General features: G+C 34.5%; 1 protein-coding gene across 18 annotated transcripts in view; it reads right to left on the bottom strand.

The window, feature by feature from the left end:
• Positions 1 to 23,196, bottom strand: part of LOC111046312 (beta-3 adrenergic receptor) — a 268,205-nt gene that overhangs the window by 139,369 nt on the left and 105,640 nt on the right. For 3 of the 18 annotated variants that reach the window (XR_005572375.1, XR_005572376.1, XM_039437100.1), the window contains one exon: positions 22,053 to 22,112. The exons of the other annotated variants lie outside the window; for them this stretch is intronic. Coding sequence is in view for 1 of the 3 variants with exons in the window: in XM_039437100.1 (XP_039293034.1) it covers positions 22,053 to 22,112 (60 nt within the window). In the remaining 2 variants the exon portion in view is untranslated. The remainder of the gene's footprint in view (positions 1 to 22,052; positions 22,113 to 23,196) is intronic. 18 annotated transcript variants of the gene reach the window in all.

The raw sequence follows: 23,196 nt of genomic DNA, 5'->3' as shown, positions 1-23,196 counted from the left end.
CCATAAGAGTATTGTATTGACAAAGCCTGTTATTTTTCAAGTTAATAATATTGATTGAGAATAATCCTTTTGATTTTATTAGTGATGGAAGATAATTATAAATTTTTTTCTAGAGAAGTATAGAAAGTTTTCAGTTACGTTACATTTGAGTTATTGTTTCTGGATATATATTATCGTAGAGTATTGCTGAAAGTCAGGAAGATAGCCTTTAAATTGGAATGAAATTTTCAAGATTATGTTCATATTGAGTTTAAGACTCAATTTTATATTTTTCTGACTGTGTTTTCTCATGGCGTTAAGGCTTTTAACTGAACGCTAATTTATTAAATTATAACAGAACTTTTGAATTATTTGTGAAGAAAGATTCATTAATTCTGATACAAAGAATCAGTAGTTTAAAGATAAAAATCTATATGAAATGAGGATTCAAATAGAATGAGAGAATTTAATTAATTGTAATCAATAGATAACTCTTGTTTTAGCTTTTGATGAATTGTAGGAAGAGTTGGAAATTAATGCTGTAATACATTTATTCACAGCGGTTCATGTGTGTCCCCAAACCAACTTCATGTACCACCCCTTTGGTTCCGCAACTTTATGTAACACCGCTTCAAGACACCCGTTCAGACGACAGGTCTAGGGACGTAAGAGGACGTCGCCGTCAAGCCAAATTCAACCGGTAAAAGTTCACCGCCAAAAACAAGGTACTGTAACCCCGACGATAAAGCAACGTACAGACCAACGAAAGTGCAGTGTAGTGAAACAAAGGTTCATTCGAGAATGTCAATCAAAAGTGGGGATTCAAAATTATTATGAAATGGGTTATATGGGTTACTATCGACGAAATCTGGGGTTCAACGGGCTTTTCTTTCTTGAGTAATTTCATGTTGAAATTAATTTGTTATTTTATGACTGATATTGTTTGGTTTTGTGACGTATTGCTATCTAAATGAGGGATAGTAATGCGCCCCCAAATCAGATGAAGAATGTCAACAAAGTAACATGAAATTGTTGTTTCTGTTGTTCGATTTTAGTTGCCAATGTTTATTGAAGTTGTTTGTATTTTTTTTTTTAATTATTTCAAAGTGTAGTGTTAGTTTATAGTAGAAACCTACTAAATCAGGCATGGCAAGATTAATTGAAGTTTTCTTGACTCTAGCCCGTTCACCTGCATGAATTAGGTATAGACACAGGTATTTTCTAGATGTGTCGGCCTATTTCTAAATTCTAAATTTTATTCAAAATTATCTTTTTTATCATCGTTTAAAAGGTCAGGCACACTCTCTATCACCATTCCTACTTCTACACCACTGCCACTTCTAGTTCTGCCACTTCTGAGCTCTGTATTTTGAATAGTCCAATGATTTTCTCCCTATTCTATTGGCTTGTAATGTGATATTTTTTCTTTTTTACGACCATAGATCATGGATTACTGAACAGTTCTTTAATTGTGTAGTGGCATCATATTCTAATATTTGTAATTTTCAAATTGTTTAGGGAAGAATCGTTTCAAGATACTCGGACAATTACATAGAGTTAGTAATACGAAGCGGGCATTCTTGAATATAATGAAAAACGATTTTTTGTACAGTGTTAATAATTGAACAAGGACATTTATCAAGTGATTAACTGAACATTTATTGGTTATTGTATTCATTTCATTTTTTTGTATTCATTATTGTATCCATTCATTTTCCATGAATGTTTCGTTATCTGCCTCAAATCCCTTGTGAGAAACAATGAAACGCTACTGTTCTTCTAGAATATTACCCTTTATAGCAAGTTGTGTATTGAAGTCTTGAAATATCTTAGCCATGTTTTTTATTACAGTCACCTTATGATCTAATGATTTACTCTCACTGAACTTTTAAAATAAGATCAGTAGGCTACTTGGAATGATGGTTGATGTCAGTTCGCCTTTTTCCAAACCATTAAAATAGAAATAAATAAATAAAATAAATAAATAAAATAAATAAATAAAATAAATAAATAAAATAAATAAATAAAATAAATAAATAAATGTTTATCTCCCCAAAAAAAACTAAAACTACAACATCAATTACACAAAATTCAAAATATTAGATAAATTACAATATTACATACAATAGTTAGTGTCAAAAAATTCTTATAATGTGTCCTCTACTTGTTTAGTTTTTTCTGTGTGGAAATTGACCTACTCCACTATGGCGTACCATGTTCTAGAGTAGGTTTTGTTGTTTTTTTGTGCGTATTATTAATTAGTTAGTGTTTAGTAAGTCATTAGGTGGTTAGTTGATGTTTGAAATAATGTTTTCTATGTTCTGTCTTCCTTTGCTCATCAACCAATTGTGTACTATTGTTTTGAACTTTCTAGGATGATTAATCTGTTTAAAGTTTGCAGGAAGTAGATTATATAATTTTGGTGCTAAATGATTGAAATGTCTCTGGTATAGTGCCTTCCTTGCAACACTAGTGATGAGAAGATTCCTGTATCTGGTGTTGTGGTTGTGGTTTCTGGTTTGAAATGTTGTTGGGTTCTTGTGTAATCTGCATAGTATCTCCTTGGAGTAAAGCTGTCTTGGATCCATCACGTCAAACTCATTGAATAGCTGGTCTGATGAATAGCGTGGAGGCTTCTGGTTGATGACCCTCATGATCAGCTTCTGTACCCTGAGGAGCGGTTCGATGTGCAAGAAGCTTGCACCTCCCCATCCCACAATCCCATACAGCATGAGGGACTGAGCTAGAGAGAAGTAGATAACTCTTAGACATCCCTTGTCGACCAGTGTCCTCAGAATCCTGAATCTGCAGATAGTCTTCCTCAGTCTCCCGCATAATTCATTGAGATGATGATCCCAGCGCAGAAAAGAGTCCATTGTAACTCCCAGGTATTTCTGTGACTGTTTCCTGCGAACTGTATATGAAGTGTTATTCCGTTGATTCTTGATTACTATCTAATCTCCTGTTGGCTGTCCATGTTGAGTCGCCGAAAAGGTCAGAAAGAAGGTTTTCTCGTGGTTCAATGTTAGCAGATTTTCACTCAACCAGCGTGACACCCTCTGAAGTCCAGTCTCGGCTTCTCTCCAGGTCATCTCCCAGGTCGGTTCAGAGAACAGTAGAACAGTATCATCTGCAAAGGTGGTGATTGATCCAATAATTTCCATGTTGCATAATGGGTTTATGTAGAGAAGAAAAAGAATAAATTGCTCCTAGTACTGTTCCTTGTGGCACTCCAAACTTTACAGTCAGCTTGTTGCTTATACATCCATTGACTCTGACACATTGTGTTCGGTTTGATAGGTAGCTCTTGAAAAGATTCCATGCGACTCCTCTTATTCCATAGTTATCAAGCCTTGAAAGAAGAATGTCATGTGACACCGTATCAAAAGCCTTCTTTAAATCTAAGAATACTGCCAATGGTTTTTCTTCAGTGTTTATTTTATCGGCAATCTGAGTGGTCACATAGTGGATAGCATCATTTGTACTGCGACTAGATCTAAAACCATATTGGTTTGGCGATAGAAGATTATTTTTTTCAAGAAAGCTGATCAGTCTTGTTTTGATACACTTTTCAAAAATTTTTGATAATGTACTTAGTAATGATATGGGTCTGTAGCAATTCATATCTTTCTTATCTCCTGTTTTGAAGATTGGACAAATGACAGCTCCCTTAAGACACTGTGGAAAAACACCTTCCTCAAAAATTCTGTTTGCAATATGTGTTAAAGGCTTGGCAAGTATTGTATTATTCTGTTTGAAAAAATCTGGTTTTAAATTATCGAGTCCAGGTGCACTATTAGCTTTAAGACTATTAATGATTTTTATCATCCCACTACATACCATAAAAATCTTCAACAATGCTGCTTCTTCGAATTGAAATCAATTAGAAACTCACATTATAGTCAGATTCACTACAAACAGTCAGCATTGGTTGGATGGGAAAAGTGTTGATTTGACTTCAGGAATCCTGACATTTCAAAGTGGATTTCACTGCAGAAACCCATTAGAAGTTTGAGCTCACTCATCAGCTATGGCCTCCAAGTTTGCCTTGGGGAAGGTCATGATGTTAAAAAAATATAATTTGGAGAAAATCCTTGGCATCAATTTGAGGAACCAATCACATCTCTGGAGAGAACCGATAATGAGATAGGAAATAGGAGTCTGCTCGTAAGATTGCATAAATTGAAACGCATCTAGCCTCGTTAGTTACAGAGCACTTTACAACTTTGCAAATAAAATTGCGATAGACGAAGTTGGTGGAGCAACGGCAATAAATAACTGCAAATGGCTTCAGATAAATTGATGCGCATTCCATTGGTGAACGACTGAGTACTGTACTCACAAACCTTGACTTTTGGAAAGCCAAGGCTTCATTAAACGAGCCCAACAGCTTGGAATGAACGATGAAGAGGAAAAACTATGATGAATTGAATAGTGCTTGTCAATATCTAGTTTGTTTTCATTTATTCTGGAGTAATATCACATCAGTCTAAGAAACTATAATGTAATGACAAACTATAACCAGGGACGACAAGGCCCTAATTCAGATTCCAAAGTCATATTCAACGGTATCTTTCCTCTATGTCAACAATCAAAAATGATTTCAAAAATTTTCCAGGAATTTGGAATTTTTACAATATTCAAATTATATTGAAGACAAAAACATTTGAACAGTTCAAACCATGAATTCGAAAAGTCTGTACAATTCGCTGAAGTCCTAATATCGAATAATAGACAAAACAATTCGAATTATCAAATTTATATCATGCTGATTGATCAATTATAGCAAGAACAGTATAATAATTCAACATAAGCTTGCAATGAGTAACTTATTCCAGTAGAAACAATATTACAATGGCATATGCTGACAAAAGTAAGAGAGAAGGTTATTTAGGGATTGAACTCATATTTGAGAATATTAGTAATAATTCATGAAAATCATCAACTAGTAGGATTATGATATATTGTATAGTCAGAGTACTTATATTTTGCAGATTGATGAAAATCATTCGAATGATGATAATGGTGTAATGATATCATTCTATTGTCACAATACTCATTTATTAGTGAGTCAAAGCTACTAATATTCCAATACGAATTCCCATTCGAAGAGTTTTGTTCATTATTTTTCAGTATCAAACCTCCTGAACCAGGTATCGACTTTTGGAATAGTCAGTAGAGAAAATACTCTATAATTTTATCCATTTCCGAAACTCCCCATTATTTCCATTTGCCGTTCATCCTCCAGGGACACCACTTTCATGAAACCTATCGATGCACTAGAAAATCCATCGTGAAACTCGCTCTTCCGAAAAAACGGACGTAAAACGAATCGTAACGTAACGCAGATATTGGCTTTGCCAATCAGACACAATACGCCAGAGATCCAATCCACCCTACGATGATATGCAATACTGGTATAAAAAATATAAACCCATGAAAAAACATGCAGCTTTGTTCTGCCGTCTCGTTATGGCAATCGATTGGATTCAGTAGTAATAGTGGCACCTTCTCTAGTTTCATCGAAATTCAGCCATCATGCTCTCTGTCAGTTAGCCATCTCAGTTACATCGTGAAGTAGTCATTTCGGAATTTAATACGTTTTTAAAAGTTCAGAAAGGTTTTGATCGGTAATACCAGTTTTTTAAAAGATAGCACATTGAGAATTCTGGCTAAAAATATATGGACTGTTTGCTACTAATTTTCTGTTTGCGTTTTGTGAAGTACCGCTTCATTTTAGTGTATCGATATTTTCACAGCAATGAAATATCTCGTTGAATTGTGTCCAGTGATGAACGAGCCAATAAGTGATATTTATTTCATTGGTTATTTTCATTGAAGTCTGTGACTGACTGACAGAATTATTGATTGGTAATGGCATAAGTAAACTATACTTGTATAAAAGAGATTGATAAGGTTGATAAGATAAAATAGTTTTGTCGGAAGGTATTCTGATGTTCCAATACGAGATATTGATCAGATCCTTTTGCTGGTCAGTTCCTAGAATAGCAATATGATTGTGAATTGAAAAGCTGAAGATCGATTTGCATGTAGGTGAATGGACGCTATCATTAGTGATCGAACTCTATTATAGTACTTTTCATAGCATAAAATATGCTCATACACACTATACAGTAACTATTATAACTTTTTTTGAAACAGAAACTATCACCATCAGAAACCTACTCAGTGTTTAAAAAATTCATAATCAAAAATTGTATTAAAATAACGAAAACTTTACCGGATAGATCACTTCATCGTTATCTTAAATAATTCACCTCACTTCGCTTGGAACGTTTACTTCATAGTATAGGAATGTAAAGTTCATATCATTCTAGTGTGCTGGCTTGTAATATCACCATGGTTTTATCAGGCATTGAAAATAATTATGATAAAGTATTTGTTAGTACTCTTTTAATAGCATTTTTTCTACATTGATAGCATTAATTAGAATATGGGAGGAGTTCTAGTGATTTATCTCCCCAGAGCTTCTCTAGATAGAATCTTTAAAACTTCGCGCTAGAAAAGTAGAAGTTCTCTACTTTACTACTTACAAGTGGGAAAGTCACTTGAATCTCGAGAAAGGAACCTACATTGAGTAATTCCATTGATTGATTCGATTCTATTTCACTCAATGAAACTGCATCACAGTTACGGTGAATGTTTTTCTGTACAATCCAATTTCAACTACAGAGACATCTCTATAACACATTATTAATGGAATCAACCCCTGAACATAGTTTTTCCAATTCATTACACCACTATAATTACACCTCTATCATTACTCCACAACTTTTCGATATAGTAGCAACAAATAACGCCGGGTCATGCAAAACTGAATGAAACATTTCCAGGACTCGACAAAACATACAATTTTACTTTCAACACGCAATATACGTGGATTCAATTTCTTGCAGCGAAATTTCTCTGTTGCAGAACAGGTCATGAATATCGTATTTTTCTTTCTTAAATTCGGCTATTAAGGTTCAAGGTACTTTCCGTCGCATGCTACACGACGCTATCTTGGAGTTTTGAACCCTCAACTGAGGAAAAGTAGCTAACTGGGGGAGAGAATAATTGATGTTTGTTTGGCCTACTAGTATTAGTGTTAGTATACACCGTGGATGAGGGACAAACAATGAAGGAAATATCAGATTATCTTTGCAATTCATAAAGGTTGAGAGTGAACAGAGTACTAGTTCATCGAACGGTTGAATGGGCTAGGAGGAGTGTTTGTCATGGGTTTTGATCAAGACACGAGTTTTGTAGCCAGAAAGATTTAGGAGTATTTCGATTTCCAAAGATATAAGAAGGCTTCATAAGAAAGCCTGAGTTTGAAAACCATACAAGCGCCATTTTCTGAGAAAATGGATTTCTGTCTGATTCTTATACTACAGAAGCTGCCGAATTGATGGTGTAAAAATCATACTTGTACAGTGCCTGGTTTTGACGCTAAATTGCGTTTACACAATATCTCAAGTTACTCCAATTATCTTTATAATTATTTAATTTGAAATGGATTTGGATAATAATATCAGCATGGATGATATTGACGGAGATCCAGATTTTATTCCTAGAACACCACCTCCAGTCGAGTGTCCAGCTAAACTTGTTTTAGAAAATACAAAAAACAAATGAATAATAAGGATAGTAGATTCATAGTTTTCAAATATAGGAGTTTTGTCTATGAAGGACATACTGTAGAAGTCCACAACATAACTGACTAAAACATGACCCTTACAGAAAAATTTACAATTTCTATAAATAAAACAATTTTAATATAGATAAAATAAATCCAAATCCACTCCAAGATGAAACAATCCCTTAAAGAATGTATAAATGCAATCACATACAATATTTTAAAGCAGAGTTTGTACCACAAAACTACCATGGATTCTAGGAAAATCCAACTAGAGTGAATGGTAGGCCTATGTCTAATAATAAAGACAACTCAGCATTGGAATATTATGAATGATAGGTCTACCCTATGATTAATATCTATTTCTTTTGTATATGAACGTTTAAAATGTTCAAATCATGTGTTAATCTTTCAAAATCCTGCCGAAAAATATGATGAGTTTGAAAAGCAGATATCTCCAACAACTTTGAAGACCCCCTGATAAATTAATAGTTCAAAAAAGGTTATAGTGATAGAAAACGTACTACAATATGATAGATTTTGTAATAAAAGAATAATAAAGTTACATTTTTTCGGATTTTTTTGGTGATAAGCAGTTTTTTCGATTCCCCAACAATTTAGTCTGTGTCACTTGTCTGATTTTTAAACTTAGGCCTTCTAACGACTCTATAAAAAGGCTATACATAATATGAATCAGTGTTTAGCAACACCCCAAGTAAGACGTGAAAAAATCAGCAGATGTTTTCCAACTCAATGTAGGATGGTTCTCTTCAACAAGAGGCGTTGAATCAATTCAGTAACTTAATTGAATTATAAAATTCTTCAAAGATCATCGAATTCAAAATTTATCAATTCCATTGCATCAATGAATTATTTTATCTATAGTTCTCGCATTTGTTAGTTTCCCTTCTCAAGTATATAAAGTGTCCTTTAGCTGATATATTTAAAATCTTCATCGTATCACATGAGAAATTTCAGAACTTAGCTTACAATATTACTAACTCCGATAATCATTACAAAGAGCTTCGATAGAGCTTAGAAATACAATTTCCATTGACTGTATTAAGATTTATCCACAAAGTACTGCTATGAATTACAAAAATTATAATGTATATTCATGGATTCTTTTTCCATTCTATTATTTTGTTGGATTGCGAAAGGGGTATACTGTAAATGCAATAAACAATGATAACAATTTGATATCACAGTTTTTTTCAGAGTGAATTACATTTTCAAATCACAATAATGAATGTAAGTATGTAAAAAGTTCCCTTGATCATCGTGACAGTGAAACTCCCATAGCCTACTACAACTCCCAAACCTCAATATCACAGTAAGTCGAATAAGTTAATTGGTATTTGGCATTTCAAGTTAGTGAGTAAGAAACGATTATTCTGAATAAGCTCATCATATAAGGAAATCAATAAAATAAATTTACTAGCCTACTTCCAATCATTTCTTGTTTGTTCAACTCATCTGAACAGTAGGTTCATTCTATTCAACCATCAACCTTCATTTTCAAGAATCGATCAGAAATCACACACTTTCTTATTAGATAAAATGAACTCTAATAATAACAAACAGTAGCTCATCCATACTCATTATTCCCTCCCATGTAATATTCGCTTTCTAATGCCGACCTCCGTGAAGGTCGACGAGAAAAATCACCGCTTCTAATGAGCTCAACAAGTCTAATCTAGATTAATTCAATTTTTGCCGGTATTACAACTACTCAAATCCGAGCTCATCCAGTGGAAGATTACATTGGACAGTGGGATTGAGGGTAGGACGCCTGAAGAGCAGTCAGCTGTCAGCTGTGGATTAATGAATCGGTGCGCGCTCTCTCTCACTCTCTTGAGCTCTCTCACTCTTTTTATCGTTCTCTCTCTGGGCCGTGATGGATGATTTTAGGCTTTGCAGGGTGGCTTATTAAAAACTGGCTGGATATTTATAGTTCTCCCTGAGAGAACCGAGTCTGGCTTCATTGGACTGGGCTTGCAAGAGTACTCCGGGTCGCTAAATCAACACAGGCCATGATTTCCGCAAATATTAAACCTTAAAATATTTTAGTCGAAGATTGGTTCAACCATTTGCTTACTAAAAAAATATTCTCTCTTTTCATACCTCGTTCCTTTTTTCGATAACGAGATTTTCAATTATGAGTTTTCAAGTATTCTGGTACCTCTGTTGAACTTTTTTTTATTATTACTCATTGCATTATTTCACTGAATACCACAAAGTGAATCGATGTTGGACGATGGAAAATCTACATTCTAACCAAAATTCAGTCGCTAGAGCACGCATCATAAAAAATGTATATATTTGATCCCAACAATATGATTCCAAACAGCAAAAAGGTAAATCAAATTCATAAATAACACACAACCTGAGAGGCTTGGAAATGTGACAGTAATAGTATCCCAAACTAAAATTACAGATTCACATACACATAGTAAATAACATCCTTAGAATCTCGAGAAATATTACGCATATAAAATATTAATTGAACATATTTTCAAAGAGATCACAAACATAACGATCTTTCAAGATATGAAATCGGTGAATCCCAAATCATACATCTGCGACATAAAAAGTTACACGCCAACAGAGAGGATCCTATCATTTAGTGAAAGTCACCTTACACTGACATCATTTCTCATAATATCATCATTTCTATTCAAAAGATATGATAGATAAAAGTGAATCTTACTTTATTCTGGAGAGGAGTAGTTGATGAACCAGAGAGCAAAGAAAGTGTGAAGAAAGAATGGAGAACCATTTGTGATTTTGAACAGCCCGGCGCTCGAGTGAGAAGTGTGAGCAGTGGTTCACGTGAGACGTGCCGTCACAGACACGAACGTGACGTTTCAAGGCTGATCAGCGAGCTTTGTGCACGTGTCACGTGTCGATACGTGTCACTACACACGTGTGAGAATTGCTTCAGAGTGAGACACCAACCAGACGTGAGGACTTGCGACTTGATTATATTTGCTTGTCTTTGGGGAGAACTTAGGGCTCACAGAGAGGTGGAGCAGAGTGCTGAGGATGAGAAAGGTCTCATCATATCCCTTGACACGAATCATTCTTCACTTCACCCGATAAGATTCGGGAAGTGGATTCCGAAATGAAGTGGAGTAGAAAAGAATGTTGAAGTGAGTTTCATCCTGACATTTTCGACTGCGAATCATCTTCTATATTTTTTTAACGATTGATTTGATTTTCCAATATGGATTTAAATTTGTGTACCAGATGATAATGAATGTATTCAATCTACAAAAGTACGTGCATATTCAATGCTAATTATATTAATCATAGCAACTATGACAGTTTTCCGCCATGGGAGATTGTGGTTATGTCGGCGAAGTGGATCTTCCTACGGGACTCCCCTCTCCGCACAATCCAAGCCATACGCTAATTTTTTAAAGCGAGTTTTTGCAACTTCAGTTATGTCGCTTCTCGCACCCCAATCGCCATCTTTCCTATTTATGCAGTCTCCTTCAAAGATACCTCTACTCTCCATTTGAATGTGGACATTGGATACCCATTCCTTTCGCGGTCTTCCACGCCTATTTGTGTTCGCTGGTACCCAATTCCATACTTTCAAAGGAAGTCTTCCTTCATTCATTCTGCGCAGATGTCCATACGCTAATAATAATAATATTCAATCCTATTCTTGCTATTCAATGATGATGAATTATTTAATTTATTTTCTCACTCCCACGTATTTCTATTGTCATTGAAACTAGCCTCAGAGACTGACCATTAATTTATTCTAATTTTACTCTTAATCTTACACTATGGAGAAATATAAAACTTCAGTTCATCCATTAATGGTCCGACTTCAATGTACTTCAATGTACCTAGAATACAATGTATTTTTGATTTTGGTACACTGTTCGTATGTATTGTTTTTGCTTGTCACCACTCAAGACTTGATTGAACACAATGAACGTTAATATGCTATGCTAGTAATTGCATTTGAGATGATGTTAAATACGGTTTGGTAATTTTTTCCCCTATTTGATAATGTATCATAAAATTCCCAATATCTCGTTCCATAACATAGAGGATAATGCTACAACGGATTCTCTTTCTCCCAGTTATCATCTCACACCATTATCTTCTTCAGTTATAAACATCTGAGAAATTGAGTTTCAAGATAGAGCAATCATTTGTAATTTCATGAAGAACTAATCATAGAGCACTATTATCAAATTAATCATAATGAAATAGTGCTTTAAATGATTTTAGTGCTTTGAATAGTAATTGTGCGGAATGACATAATGTTTCGTTGAAAATTGCAACAGTTCCAGTCTTGTAACAAGCAAAAAGAGAAGACTTGTAGCAAAGACGTGTAATGAAAGACTTGAAAGTGGCTCGAGGACAGACTGGAAGATCTAGTTTGAAGAGAAATGAATTGCAAAGAATGCAGGAAGGAAATGGTGTCAAAGAAGTTTTTAAATTGAAACTTTCTGAGATTATTCTTCATAAAATACTCCAATGATTCATGCCTCAAAGCACTTTTTAGTTTTGCATTCGCCTCTTGGAAGTCACTTATGATATCGGACCAATGATCAAACCTGAACCAAATGTCTTGGAGTGAAGAATCATTAGGATTGGAAAAACACCTGTGAATACTGGAGAGAACAAACAGAAACGAAGGCAAAATAAAAAGCTGTCCTGACGCCTATTATTCACGGGTGTGAGGGAGTCAGAAACTCCAAATTAGCTGAGAGTGTAAATTGGCGGGCCTAAGTTTGCTTTTGTTACAAGTTGTAAACTTGTTCAGTTGACTTTGGTTGGAGCATCAAAAGTTTGTCGAATTCCTCTCTGTAATTATCGGAGCAGCTGGAGATGGTTCTCGAAGGATACCAACAGATCATTCCAATTCAGCCAAAAAAAAAACTTTTTTACGAGTAGGCTATGATACGCCCATTTTATCAAGATTAAGGATTTTATTTCAATTCCAATAATGATGGAGTTCGCTTTCAAACTAGGATACCAATTCTGCATTTGTTTGGGTCAGAAACAGTTGGAAATTTCTCTACTGAATACATTCAAGAAACTATTTGAAATTTTGGATCAATTCTTTAATGTAACTATTTGACATTTTTGATTTTCAAAGTTTCTATCAGATAACTCCATAAATTTCACTGGCATATCAGGAACTTGGATGATATGTTGACAATCGATGATGTTTAATTTAATGGAATTCTATTTAGTTCAAAATAAGAATTTAATCTTATTAATTACAAAGTCATAGCCAGAAAACACAGATAAGGCACTAATTTATTAATCAACTAATTTATTATATTTCATCAATGAACTAGTTTTTTTTATCTCTGTTAGCATAATTTTTCAACGCCTATACATTAATTATCATTATTTTTATCACTATAATTATTATAGTGCTCTATGTTTGTCAAGTATGAGTCCAGACAGAATTAACTGCAACTGGCGGCTGTAATAGCATAATTTTTCAACGCCTATGATAATAATTATCATTATTTTTATTACTTTAATTATTATAGTGCTATATGTTCGTCAAGTCCAGATGGGATTAACTGCTACTGGCGGCTGTATGAATTGTATAACAGCCGCCAGTTGCAGTTGATTCCATATGGACTTATACTTGAAAATTTATACTGGACTTGGCAGACAATTTTTTTAGTTACTGTGAGGTTAGCTTGCAATCCTTACCATATTTCACTTTTCACTTTGCCCTCCCTACATTCCACAAGGAATGTTATTATTTATTCTACTTTATCTTCACCCTGGAAATCTAGTAGGCCTACAACTGTCGCCGACGTCGTTCGGTGTGTAGCATAGTCAAATGGTTTTTTTCCAGGAAACAGCCCCGAAAGAATTTTGAGGTGTCCTTGTAAGCGCCTCCCCACCATGAAATCCTGAAATTGAGTGCATCTAACTTGTGATTCTCATAGAATATAGCCTTTTTACAATAAATATGATCAAAAATATTGATTTGAACAGTTAGAAAGGCCTCGAAAGTTATAACAATGGAAAATTTCTATTTTGGCTATAGGACATGGATTTCTATTTTCGCTAGTACTCCACCTCCCCACTATACCAGATTTTAAAACTTCTAAGGAATCTTGTTTAGAATTAATTGTGCTTTTACATGATATGTGGTTTTTCATTATTACTTTATAATAATCCAAGTTGTATCCTATTATATTAAGCGGGCAATCTCTGTATATTTATATCTGGTTATTTATGTTCAACGGATCTCAAAAACGGCTCTAACGATTTTTACGAAATTTGGAACATAGTAGGTTTATGATAAAGGAATTCGATTGCACTAAGTCTCATCCCTGGGAAAACTCGCTGGAGGACATGAAAAGGATAATAATTATTCAACCTTGGAAAAACAGATTGTAATTTCGTCGTCTATCGATAACAGAAGATGCGAGTAGGAAGATGTGTGGAAGAGAGCCAGAATTATGTTCAGCTGTTAAACTATTTGAAAATGAAAAATTCTTTTCCTCCACCTCCTGTCTAGAGTGCTCACTTTACTCCCTGGAACATAATACTAAAATGTCAATTTTTCGCTCTCGGGAGGAAAAGACAGGAAAATTATCTAGAGCGTAAAAGTAACTCCATTCAAATAGCATGGGAAGCATCTCTTTAAAAACGTACATTTAAAATAGGTTAGATGGTCTTAGCTCAGATGAGGAAGCATATACAGTAGTCATTAAACCAACTAGATTCAAAACCTCAACCAGACATTTGATCAATATATGAAATCTATGTTTGTATGCTAAAATTATTACAAACTTCATATCACTATATTAAAAAAATGTATAAATTTCTTTTTATTTCATGTTATTCAAAATACCAGCAAACGAATACCCCTCATTAACTAATCAAATTTGAAACGGGAATTTCATCATAGTTGTAGTTGTGGCGGCCATTGTTGTTACAAATTTTGCCGACAGTTAGCGCTGTCGGCGGAGAACTGTGATTACAAGCCAGCCCAGCTGTTCACTTTTTAGATTATGTTGGATCACATTGTTTGGTCACGTACGTTTTCAGAAATTATTTTATTTGCAGTTTTTATGAGAATGTAGGTCGAGGAGAAATGTTGTGTATATCACGAGTGAGAAATGTTTTTCTCCCTCAGGAAAATTGTTGCCCTCGGCTTCGCCTCGGGCTTCAAACTTTCCCTCAGGGAGAAAAAAAGTACTTTTCACTCTAGATATACGAATAACTATTATTTGCAATCAATCAGCTTTTCTCTCGAGAAAAATTAACTCGAAATTTTAATCGACTTGAACAAAATAATCTGGCTTGTTGACATGATATGGTATCATACTAAATTAGAGTATAATAATTTTCAAAGTTAATCATCATTTTACAGTTCTAAGTGATTGGTGAGTGTTATTTTGTTATTAAATTTGGTTTGTAAACAATATAAATCGGAACTGTTTAATTTTCAAATGTTTCGACTGAAAATTGAACCTGAATTCAAGTTTATAGAGCATGACCTACTTTTTGAAAAATATTTATAGTGTATAAATCAAAATTCGGGGAAGAGAGAGTTTTGGGCTGTGCTTGTTAGTCCCTCCCCAATCATTTTATAGAATTGTGTTCTGTTCATCAATAAATGAATAACGAGCGAAGCTCGGTGCCCCGATATTGAGTTGTAAAGAGTGGAAGTAGTAGGAGTTGGTATTTGAAATATTCACTTTTCACTTAAAACAACAGAATTGATAAACTTGGGATGGGAGGTCGAAGAAAGTCGGGAGTGTTTGACACATTGGTGGCGGGGGGTGCATCATTGCGTCTATGGAGGGGGTGCAAGGCCTAGGCAATGGATTCCTTCCTTGAGAAAATCCCAAATACGCTATATAGTTGTGAGAAAATTACAATTCAGAAGTAGAAAAAAGAAACACTTCAAATACATTATCAATACATCCAATCATGATAAATATAACTAACTAGCTGGCCCGGCGAACATCGTACCGCCAAATAGTTGATGCATCTCATGACAAACTTTAGCTTGATGCACACCTCAAAATCTATAACCCATTCTAACAATCCTCAAATCCAGAACATCCTATTATTTTTTATCGAACAAATAATCAGCTCAGCATACTCTTCCATGTGAGCGTACGATAAAATCATAACTGACAAATTAATTGATCACGCAAAATCCTTAATCGTCGTGTAGTTTAAGCTATGCTATATTTTTGCATAAATCACATGTGCTCCCTCGTCCACTCCTTTCACTTACTCAAAACATTCAGGGGATTTAGAACTATTATAAAAAAATCTAATGCATGACCTTGAGAAATATCTGGAAAATTGATTGCTTCACAAACTTTTTATATAATTGGTGAGTGACGATGTACCCTGATGTCGGAATTATAATTGAAGAATCGAGGGTTTCGATAGAAATCAATGGTACAAAATTGATTACTTGTATCAGTAATAACTTAAAATACCAACTTTTATTAAAAACTTGCAGGTAACTCGTGCTCCGCAAGGGTCCATATAAAAACTTGACCTACTGAAATCTTGAAGAATTGAAAATAGGCCTATTACCATTCTCGGTAAATTAAGTATTGAAAAAGATCGATTAATAATAAGTATGAATAAGTAACTGAATATAATTATGTGACTAATAACTAATATAAATGTAACTGGATGAGTAACTGATATTTGAATAAGAAACTGGCTTTGGGGTATTTTAATGGATTTCATTTATATAGATAATTATCTAACTATTCAATTATTCGAAGCGAAGCAATTATTCGAAACAAAGCAATGTCTTTAACCTGAGGCCGCACTGCTGGATGGTTACACACATAACAGTCATTTTGTTTTTAGTCCGGGCGTTTAGTAATAAAATACATAAGTGGTTATGGAGCAGCACACACTATTGTCTGCTATCTACTGACGGCTGTTGGATGACGCAATGATTATAACAGCTGATCTTTATTTCTGTGTGTGGCCTGCTCACAAATCTTCTCCCATAAGGATTACATGTAAACTTTGAAGGACCGTAGGAAAGAGTCCAGGGGCCTGTTTCATAAAAGTTACAAGTCCTGTAATACAGGAGAATCACCATTCCAATTACATGGTCAATATAGCCGATAAAATCAGCTGTTCCTGTATTACAGGACTTCTAATTTTTGATGAAACAGGCCCCTGGAGTCGGATTATGAATTTGATAGGCTATAAACCTGGTCATGAACATAACGAACACAACTAAATAAAATCATCAAATTCTGTGTATACATAAAAAAGTTATTGAACGTCAAAATTTGAGGCTCGATTTTTATTAATATAGATTCAACCACAATTAACTTAATAAATCAATACACTCGAAATAATATAACCAGTGAAAAAAAGACCGGTCTACACGTACTATCAAAGCACAAAACACGAAACGCACTCTCCAAAAACACAGGCGGGACCAAATACAATTGCTCGCCCCTCCACTGTCTAACACCGGTCATTGTAATTATCGAACAATTTGCGTAATTCGAGCCACAAATCATCAAAGACAAATTCGGGCGCATTTGTACGTTAAGGGTGATAGAGAGGGAATGGTGAGGATGAAGAGATATATAGTGAAAGGAGTGAGAGGATGGTTATGAGGAGAGAGGAGAGAGAATGATAACAAACGAGAGTGAGAGAGAGTGACTGGTAATAGGGGAGTATCGAATTATGATAATTATCAACTGAAACCCGTCGCGAGCTGAAAATGAGCTCGGCATCGTTTAAAAGCAGCAGCGTGCAGCGCATAGTGATCAATGCGTTTGTTTATCAATTAGGAGTCGGGTGTTTTAGTGGTAATAATACTGTTAGCTACTATTTGACGCCATAACAAATGGATTAGGCATTGCTGTCACAAATGGAACTTGATGAGGTTATCCATTATCCAGTTACAGTATGGGGCGATCGACGAGGGACTCACATCACATTACACTGCTATTTTCCGATCAAGTTATTGTATTGTACACTCCTAAACCCGTGTTTCCCGTATTTCCAATGAAATAAGTCATAATTATAATATTGGTGTAATATCAAATAAATATAATATTAGCAAACTAGGATATAATATAATTAACAGGTCAGGATCTACTATTCCAAGTCACGTCACTATATTATATAATATACTAGCCGTCAGGCTCGCTTCGCTCGCCATATCCGTCTAGCAAGGGGGCCCACCCCCTGGACCCCCGACTGGATCGTCCAAAAATGAGATCAGCGGGCTCGCCTGCATTTTTTCATTTGAGCATGTTTCATTTCATCAGAAAGTCAAAGTACTGAGAAAACACAGAACATCTGAGAAAAACGTTGGAAAAACGCTAATTTTGGGCGTATCTTTGATGAAATATTAAAGTCACATCATCACAATATTTTTAGACCTTAGCTAAATTTGAACTGATGAAAGAACTGAGAAAACGCAATAAAAACCGCTAATGAAATATTAAAGTATTAAAATATTAAATATTAAATAAAACTGATGAAATATTAAAGTCACATCATCACAATATTTTTAGACCTCTGTACCAAATTTGAACTGATGAAAGAACTGAGAAAACGCAATAAAAACTGCTCATTTTGGGCGTATCTTTGGCGTTATTTCAAATTCCTTCTAACACAACATTATTACACCCCAGATGAGCTTCTATAGTAAATTTGAACATTTTCTGTTCATTTGTTTTCGATGAAGCTGAGAAAACGCTAAAAAACGCTGGAAAAATGCAGATTTTGTGCGTATCTTTCTAAATTTTTCCAAATCCGTTCTTAGTGCACCTCTAAAGGGCCAACTGAACATACCTACCAAATTTGAACGTTTTTGGTCCGGTAGATTTTTAGTTCTGCGAGTGAGTGAGTGAGTAAGTGCCATTTTGCTTTTATTTATATATATATATATATATATATTATATATATATATATAATATATATATATATATAGATGAGCAAAGGATAAAACAATCTTATGAACATATCGTAAACGTTTTTTCTGGTATGAGCTATACAATGTAATAATTGGTAATTAAATATGAATACAAATCAACACAATTCAATATTTGGGAGTAGAAGAACGGGAAAGTATTAAGTGGTATAAGTGGTATAGGTGGAAGCATTTTGATAAAAAAGATCACTAAGAAAGTTTGAAGATTCCGTAAAAGACAAGGTTATTGTAAGCTTTAGAGTTTTAAAGAATTTTATGAGAAGATTTGACCAGTAAAAAGTGACGATGATATAACTTTTTAAATAAAGCAGAAAATTCAGCTATAGGAATGGTAGAAGACGGTTTTGGATTCAGAGGAAATCTGGGTCGAAAGTATTGTAAGGATGATGATCATTCATGGAGTCATGGACAATTTTATTATAAAAATGTAATGAACAGGAGTTGAGTTTCCGGAGGATATTACACCATGGTTGTGTGTAAAGACCCTCCAATTCAATAGTTTTAAGGGTGTGAAGGTATCATTATGGCCAGAATCCAAGTCATATCTTGATATAATTATCCACCTGATCAGTAATTTGAGTTCAATAACAGGCCTCATTAAGCATGATAATAGAACAGTACCAAATCAATCTGGTATTACCAAATTAATTGGCGGAGAATTTCAATCAGCCAACATACCTACTACGAGTAAAACAATGTATCAATTTACTTACAATAACCCTCATGTACTTGCCAACTTTAATTTCATTAACCAATAGTATTAATTTTACAGGGTTCTGGATTGAATACCTGTGCCGGCAATATATATTTTAACAGGTAATTTGCTAGAGGAAAGTAAATCAATGATGATTTTATCAACATAATTAATTCATTACTACTAGAGGAAAATTAATCGATAATAGGTTTCATGACAGTATGAAACAATTGCATTATCTAATATATTGAAAATACAACAGGTAAATTTTCTAACAAGATAAGGAAGAGTTCTTTATTTTTGTGTAATAATCGAATTGAGATAATAGTTTATACTGATATCCACATTGAATCATATTCATCATATTTAGTTATTCTAGAAGAATTATTCTTATAAAAAGTTCCACCAGAAACCCAATCCATTCTCATGAAATGAATTTTAATTCTGAAGTATTAAAACCTTATCTCTTGATTATATCTTGATGTAATGTTTAATCGTAGCAAAGTATGTCATTTCTTAATTCCATGAATCTTGAGCACGCATTGTTATCCCTTGATTGACTGAACTTGAAAATCAGTTCTTGAATTACGTAGCTTATTGGAATTCAGTAGGCTCTATCACTACTTAAACAAGATTATCTCCAACCCAATCTATCAATGTGAACTACAAAAGGGCCAAAGTCTGGACGTTATTCTGTGAAACTTGGTCATGAGGAATGTTCAACACTAATTCTATTCTCTGAAGATCGTGACCTACTTAAAATTAATAAACTGCTTCTGTAGCACACAAGTCAAAAAGATAGAATGTCTTTCTACAATGGGGCATGGGGCGTTGAGCTGTCCCATATATTTTCTCTATGACGTTTTCTCGCAGCTACAGAAATGGGGAAACAATTTTTCCCTGGAAAGAATTCAAGGTAAGAACAAATTCTCCCTTTTCCCTCCCAATGCCTTAGTACGAGAATCCAGTTAACTTTCATGATCCCGAGAACAATGTCCTGTAAAGTGCATGCTTTGTTTGGTATAAGTTGGTATCACCTACAGACAGCGTGCTATTGCCTTTATTCTCTTCACTTGTTCATTCCAGTTATGATGTTGGTTATTAAATTCCTCGCCACTGATAATATAATTGAAGATGATAGACGATACTAGAAACCAGCCATAGGCTATGAGAGTTTTGGATTTTGAAGAAAAATCAACCAATTCACATGAACAAACTCCTCAAATCGCTTCTCCTATGTCACAATTTTTTCCGAGTAATGGAATTTGAAAAACACATTGCAGATTGCTTAACATGTTGAATTGAATCAAACTGCACGACCAATATCAAATCGCAGTTTATTAGTCTCTAATGAAAACGTTCAATAGACATGATGAATAGTATTCTCTGTAAGAAAATCAATTCTCTTACTGGAAACCCATGATTAGAGGAACCATTAATCACTGGAAAACGATATTGACAAAAATGTTGGAGAAAAACAACAAATGAATGAGAATGACAAGAGAGTATGTTTGTTACAGTCTAAACTTTGAACCACGAAGCCCCACAAACGCTAATTTTAAAACTCGCCCAAGATATCGGGACTGAACAAGGTTATTCATACTGTAAATCGCCTACATCAACACTATTTTCTCCAGAGATGCAGCATAATAGCAATGTTGCCATGAGCATTGAATCTTGCTTTTTGAAGCCATTGAAATGGAACAATTGAATTGGAGCAAAAACTATATTATCTGAAATCTCCATGTGATATATAATGTTATATTATCATATTCAATATATAATTTCAAACGATTGTTTGTGCCAGTGAATAACCTTTTCAGCTCTCATCAACATCACAGTTCTTCACAAATCAGTAAGAGCTTGGATTGAATCTGAATAGGATGAGAAATATGATGCAGAAATAATAGCTTCATATGTTAGTGAAATCCGTTCACCTTGTAGATAATAGCACAGCCGTGATATTGGCCCATTACGTCTGTGATAATGGGTATACGAATAATGTGAATATTCCGCTGAGCACAAGAAACTTGCTGTGAAGCAAAACTACCCATAGGTTATATATGTATTGAGCATATAAGGTTTACTTGAACATGTGAGGTGAACCTATAGTACTATACAGATATATTGAGCATGTTAGGTGAAGTGGGTTGAGCTGCAAGTTTCCAAACGGCGGCGATAAATCAAGTTCTGAGGTTCGTTTCGGGACCCAAAAACCTTGCAGCAGCTTCCCGAATCTGTTTCCTCCACATCTCCCGAGACAATGACTAATTTGTAGCCAACATTTCACGCTACTAAACTCGATCTATTCCGTTCAGCCCGTTGTGAAATAAATTTCAAACGTTACCGTTATGAAATAATATTTGGAAAATTAAGGAGATTGTCAGTGTAAAGGATGTTCTATGTGCAGTATTTATGGTGCAGTTCACAACTGTGAATTGGGTGAAGGAATTGGAATGATGAAGGTTGTCTTGCTAGAAGAGCCAACCCTACGTTCACTATGTTGCAATAGTTGTAAATTTGCTAGAGACATCCTGGAAGATGGATGACTTCTGTTGTGTTGGAATCCGATGAAAAATATGAGAACTTGATGATTAATGAATCTTTAACTCAAACCCATTGTGATTTTGGAAGTAATAAGGATCCAAACTTAAAAAAGTACACTACAGTAATGATTCTATGTAGTTATACAGTATAATCAGAGAACTGAAATGGAAGATATAAAGAAAATAAATCATAATAGTAAAGTATTCGAAAAAAGAAATGGAAGCTTCATGGGATGCACTTACATATTGGTTTCTTGCTGCAACAGAGTAGTCAAAAGAATGGTCCTATGTGGAAATCCCCACCTGAAAATGAAAAGATTGTTTTGTTGACAAGGATTTCAGATAGATTCTTTTGGAACTCTATAACGTTTGCTAATGTATAAAATAGGAAACTTCACACTTCAATAATTATTAGAATTTCTAATTTCTGCAGAGATAACGTATTTTCCAATTAGGTAATATTAATTTATTCATTGGATAAACAATTACAATATCAAACTGAAAAAACAGGCGCTAGCCCAAAAATTTTGGCCAATAAAATGTTCAAAGTAGGGTTAAGTTTACATCACAAAAATTTTCAGTAAGAGGCCTATGTAAAGAATAATACAGAAATATGTAACACAGTTTGCCTATACAGCGCCTGAAAGGAGACCAAGTAAAAACAGCCAATGACCTTGACTTGTAAAAGTAACCTTGCTAAGACGGAACCTATAGTGACGCACCGACGCGTTGACCTACTGAGGAGTGAACCAGTGTCTACAGCACGCAATCTATGGTTCTTTAAAATGTCTCCATCTAGTTTTATTGTAAAATGAAATGCACAGAACTAATAATATTGGCATTCAGTTTTCGATCAATTGACTTGAATCAGCGTATAGTATGGCAATTAACTATTTATAGTTTCAGCATGTAAGTTTCAATGGAGCAAATAATATAAAATTAGAGCATAGAATGGAGAAACATTATGAGAATACCTTTGATTCGATTTATATCAATTAACAGAAGCCTTAGATATATTTTCTACGGATTTGGAACAGTTCAGTTTCAACAAAAAGAATATGGTTGAAGTTCATTGATTATTAAGGAGAATTCCGCACCAAATAACGGACTTATAGAACTCCTAATAGAATAGAACGAACTGCTGTATTCTAAACCAAAAACGTCTTCGTATGGCTTTTTGTTGGTTTGGGATTCTCTTACTGGAAAGTTCCACCTGACCTGAATATATAATACGAGCCCTTATATATAATGCCCCTTAAGATTGTCCATACTTCAGCCAAGGCCTACAGTTTAATGTGCCCATCTGATAACACAGGACTGTCACACTCACATTCATTCACTATGAAATCACAACTCCCATATACTGCATAATCTTATCATATTGCAC

Source organism: Nilaparvata lugens, chromosome 10 (assembly GCF_014356525.2).
Source record: "Nilaparvata lugens isolate BPH chromosome 10, ASM1435652v1, whole genome shotgun sequence".
Classification (NCBI taxonomy): domain Eukaryota; kingdom Metazoa; phylum Arthropoda; class Insecta; order Hemiptera; family Delphacidae; genus Nilaparvata; species Nilaparvata lugens.
This window is presented reverse-complemented; position numbering and strand designations above follow the sequence as displayed.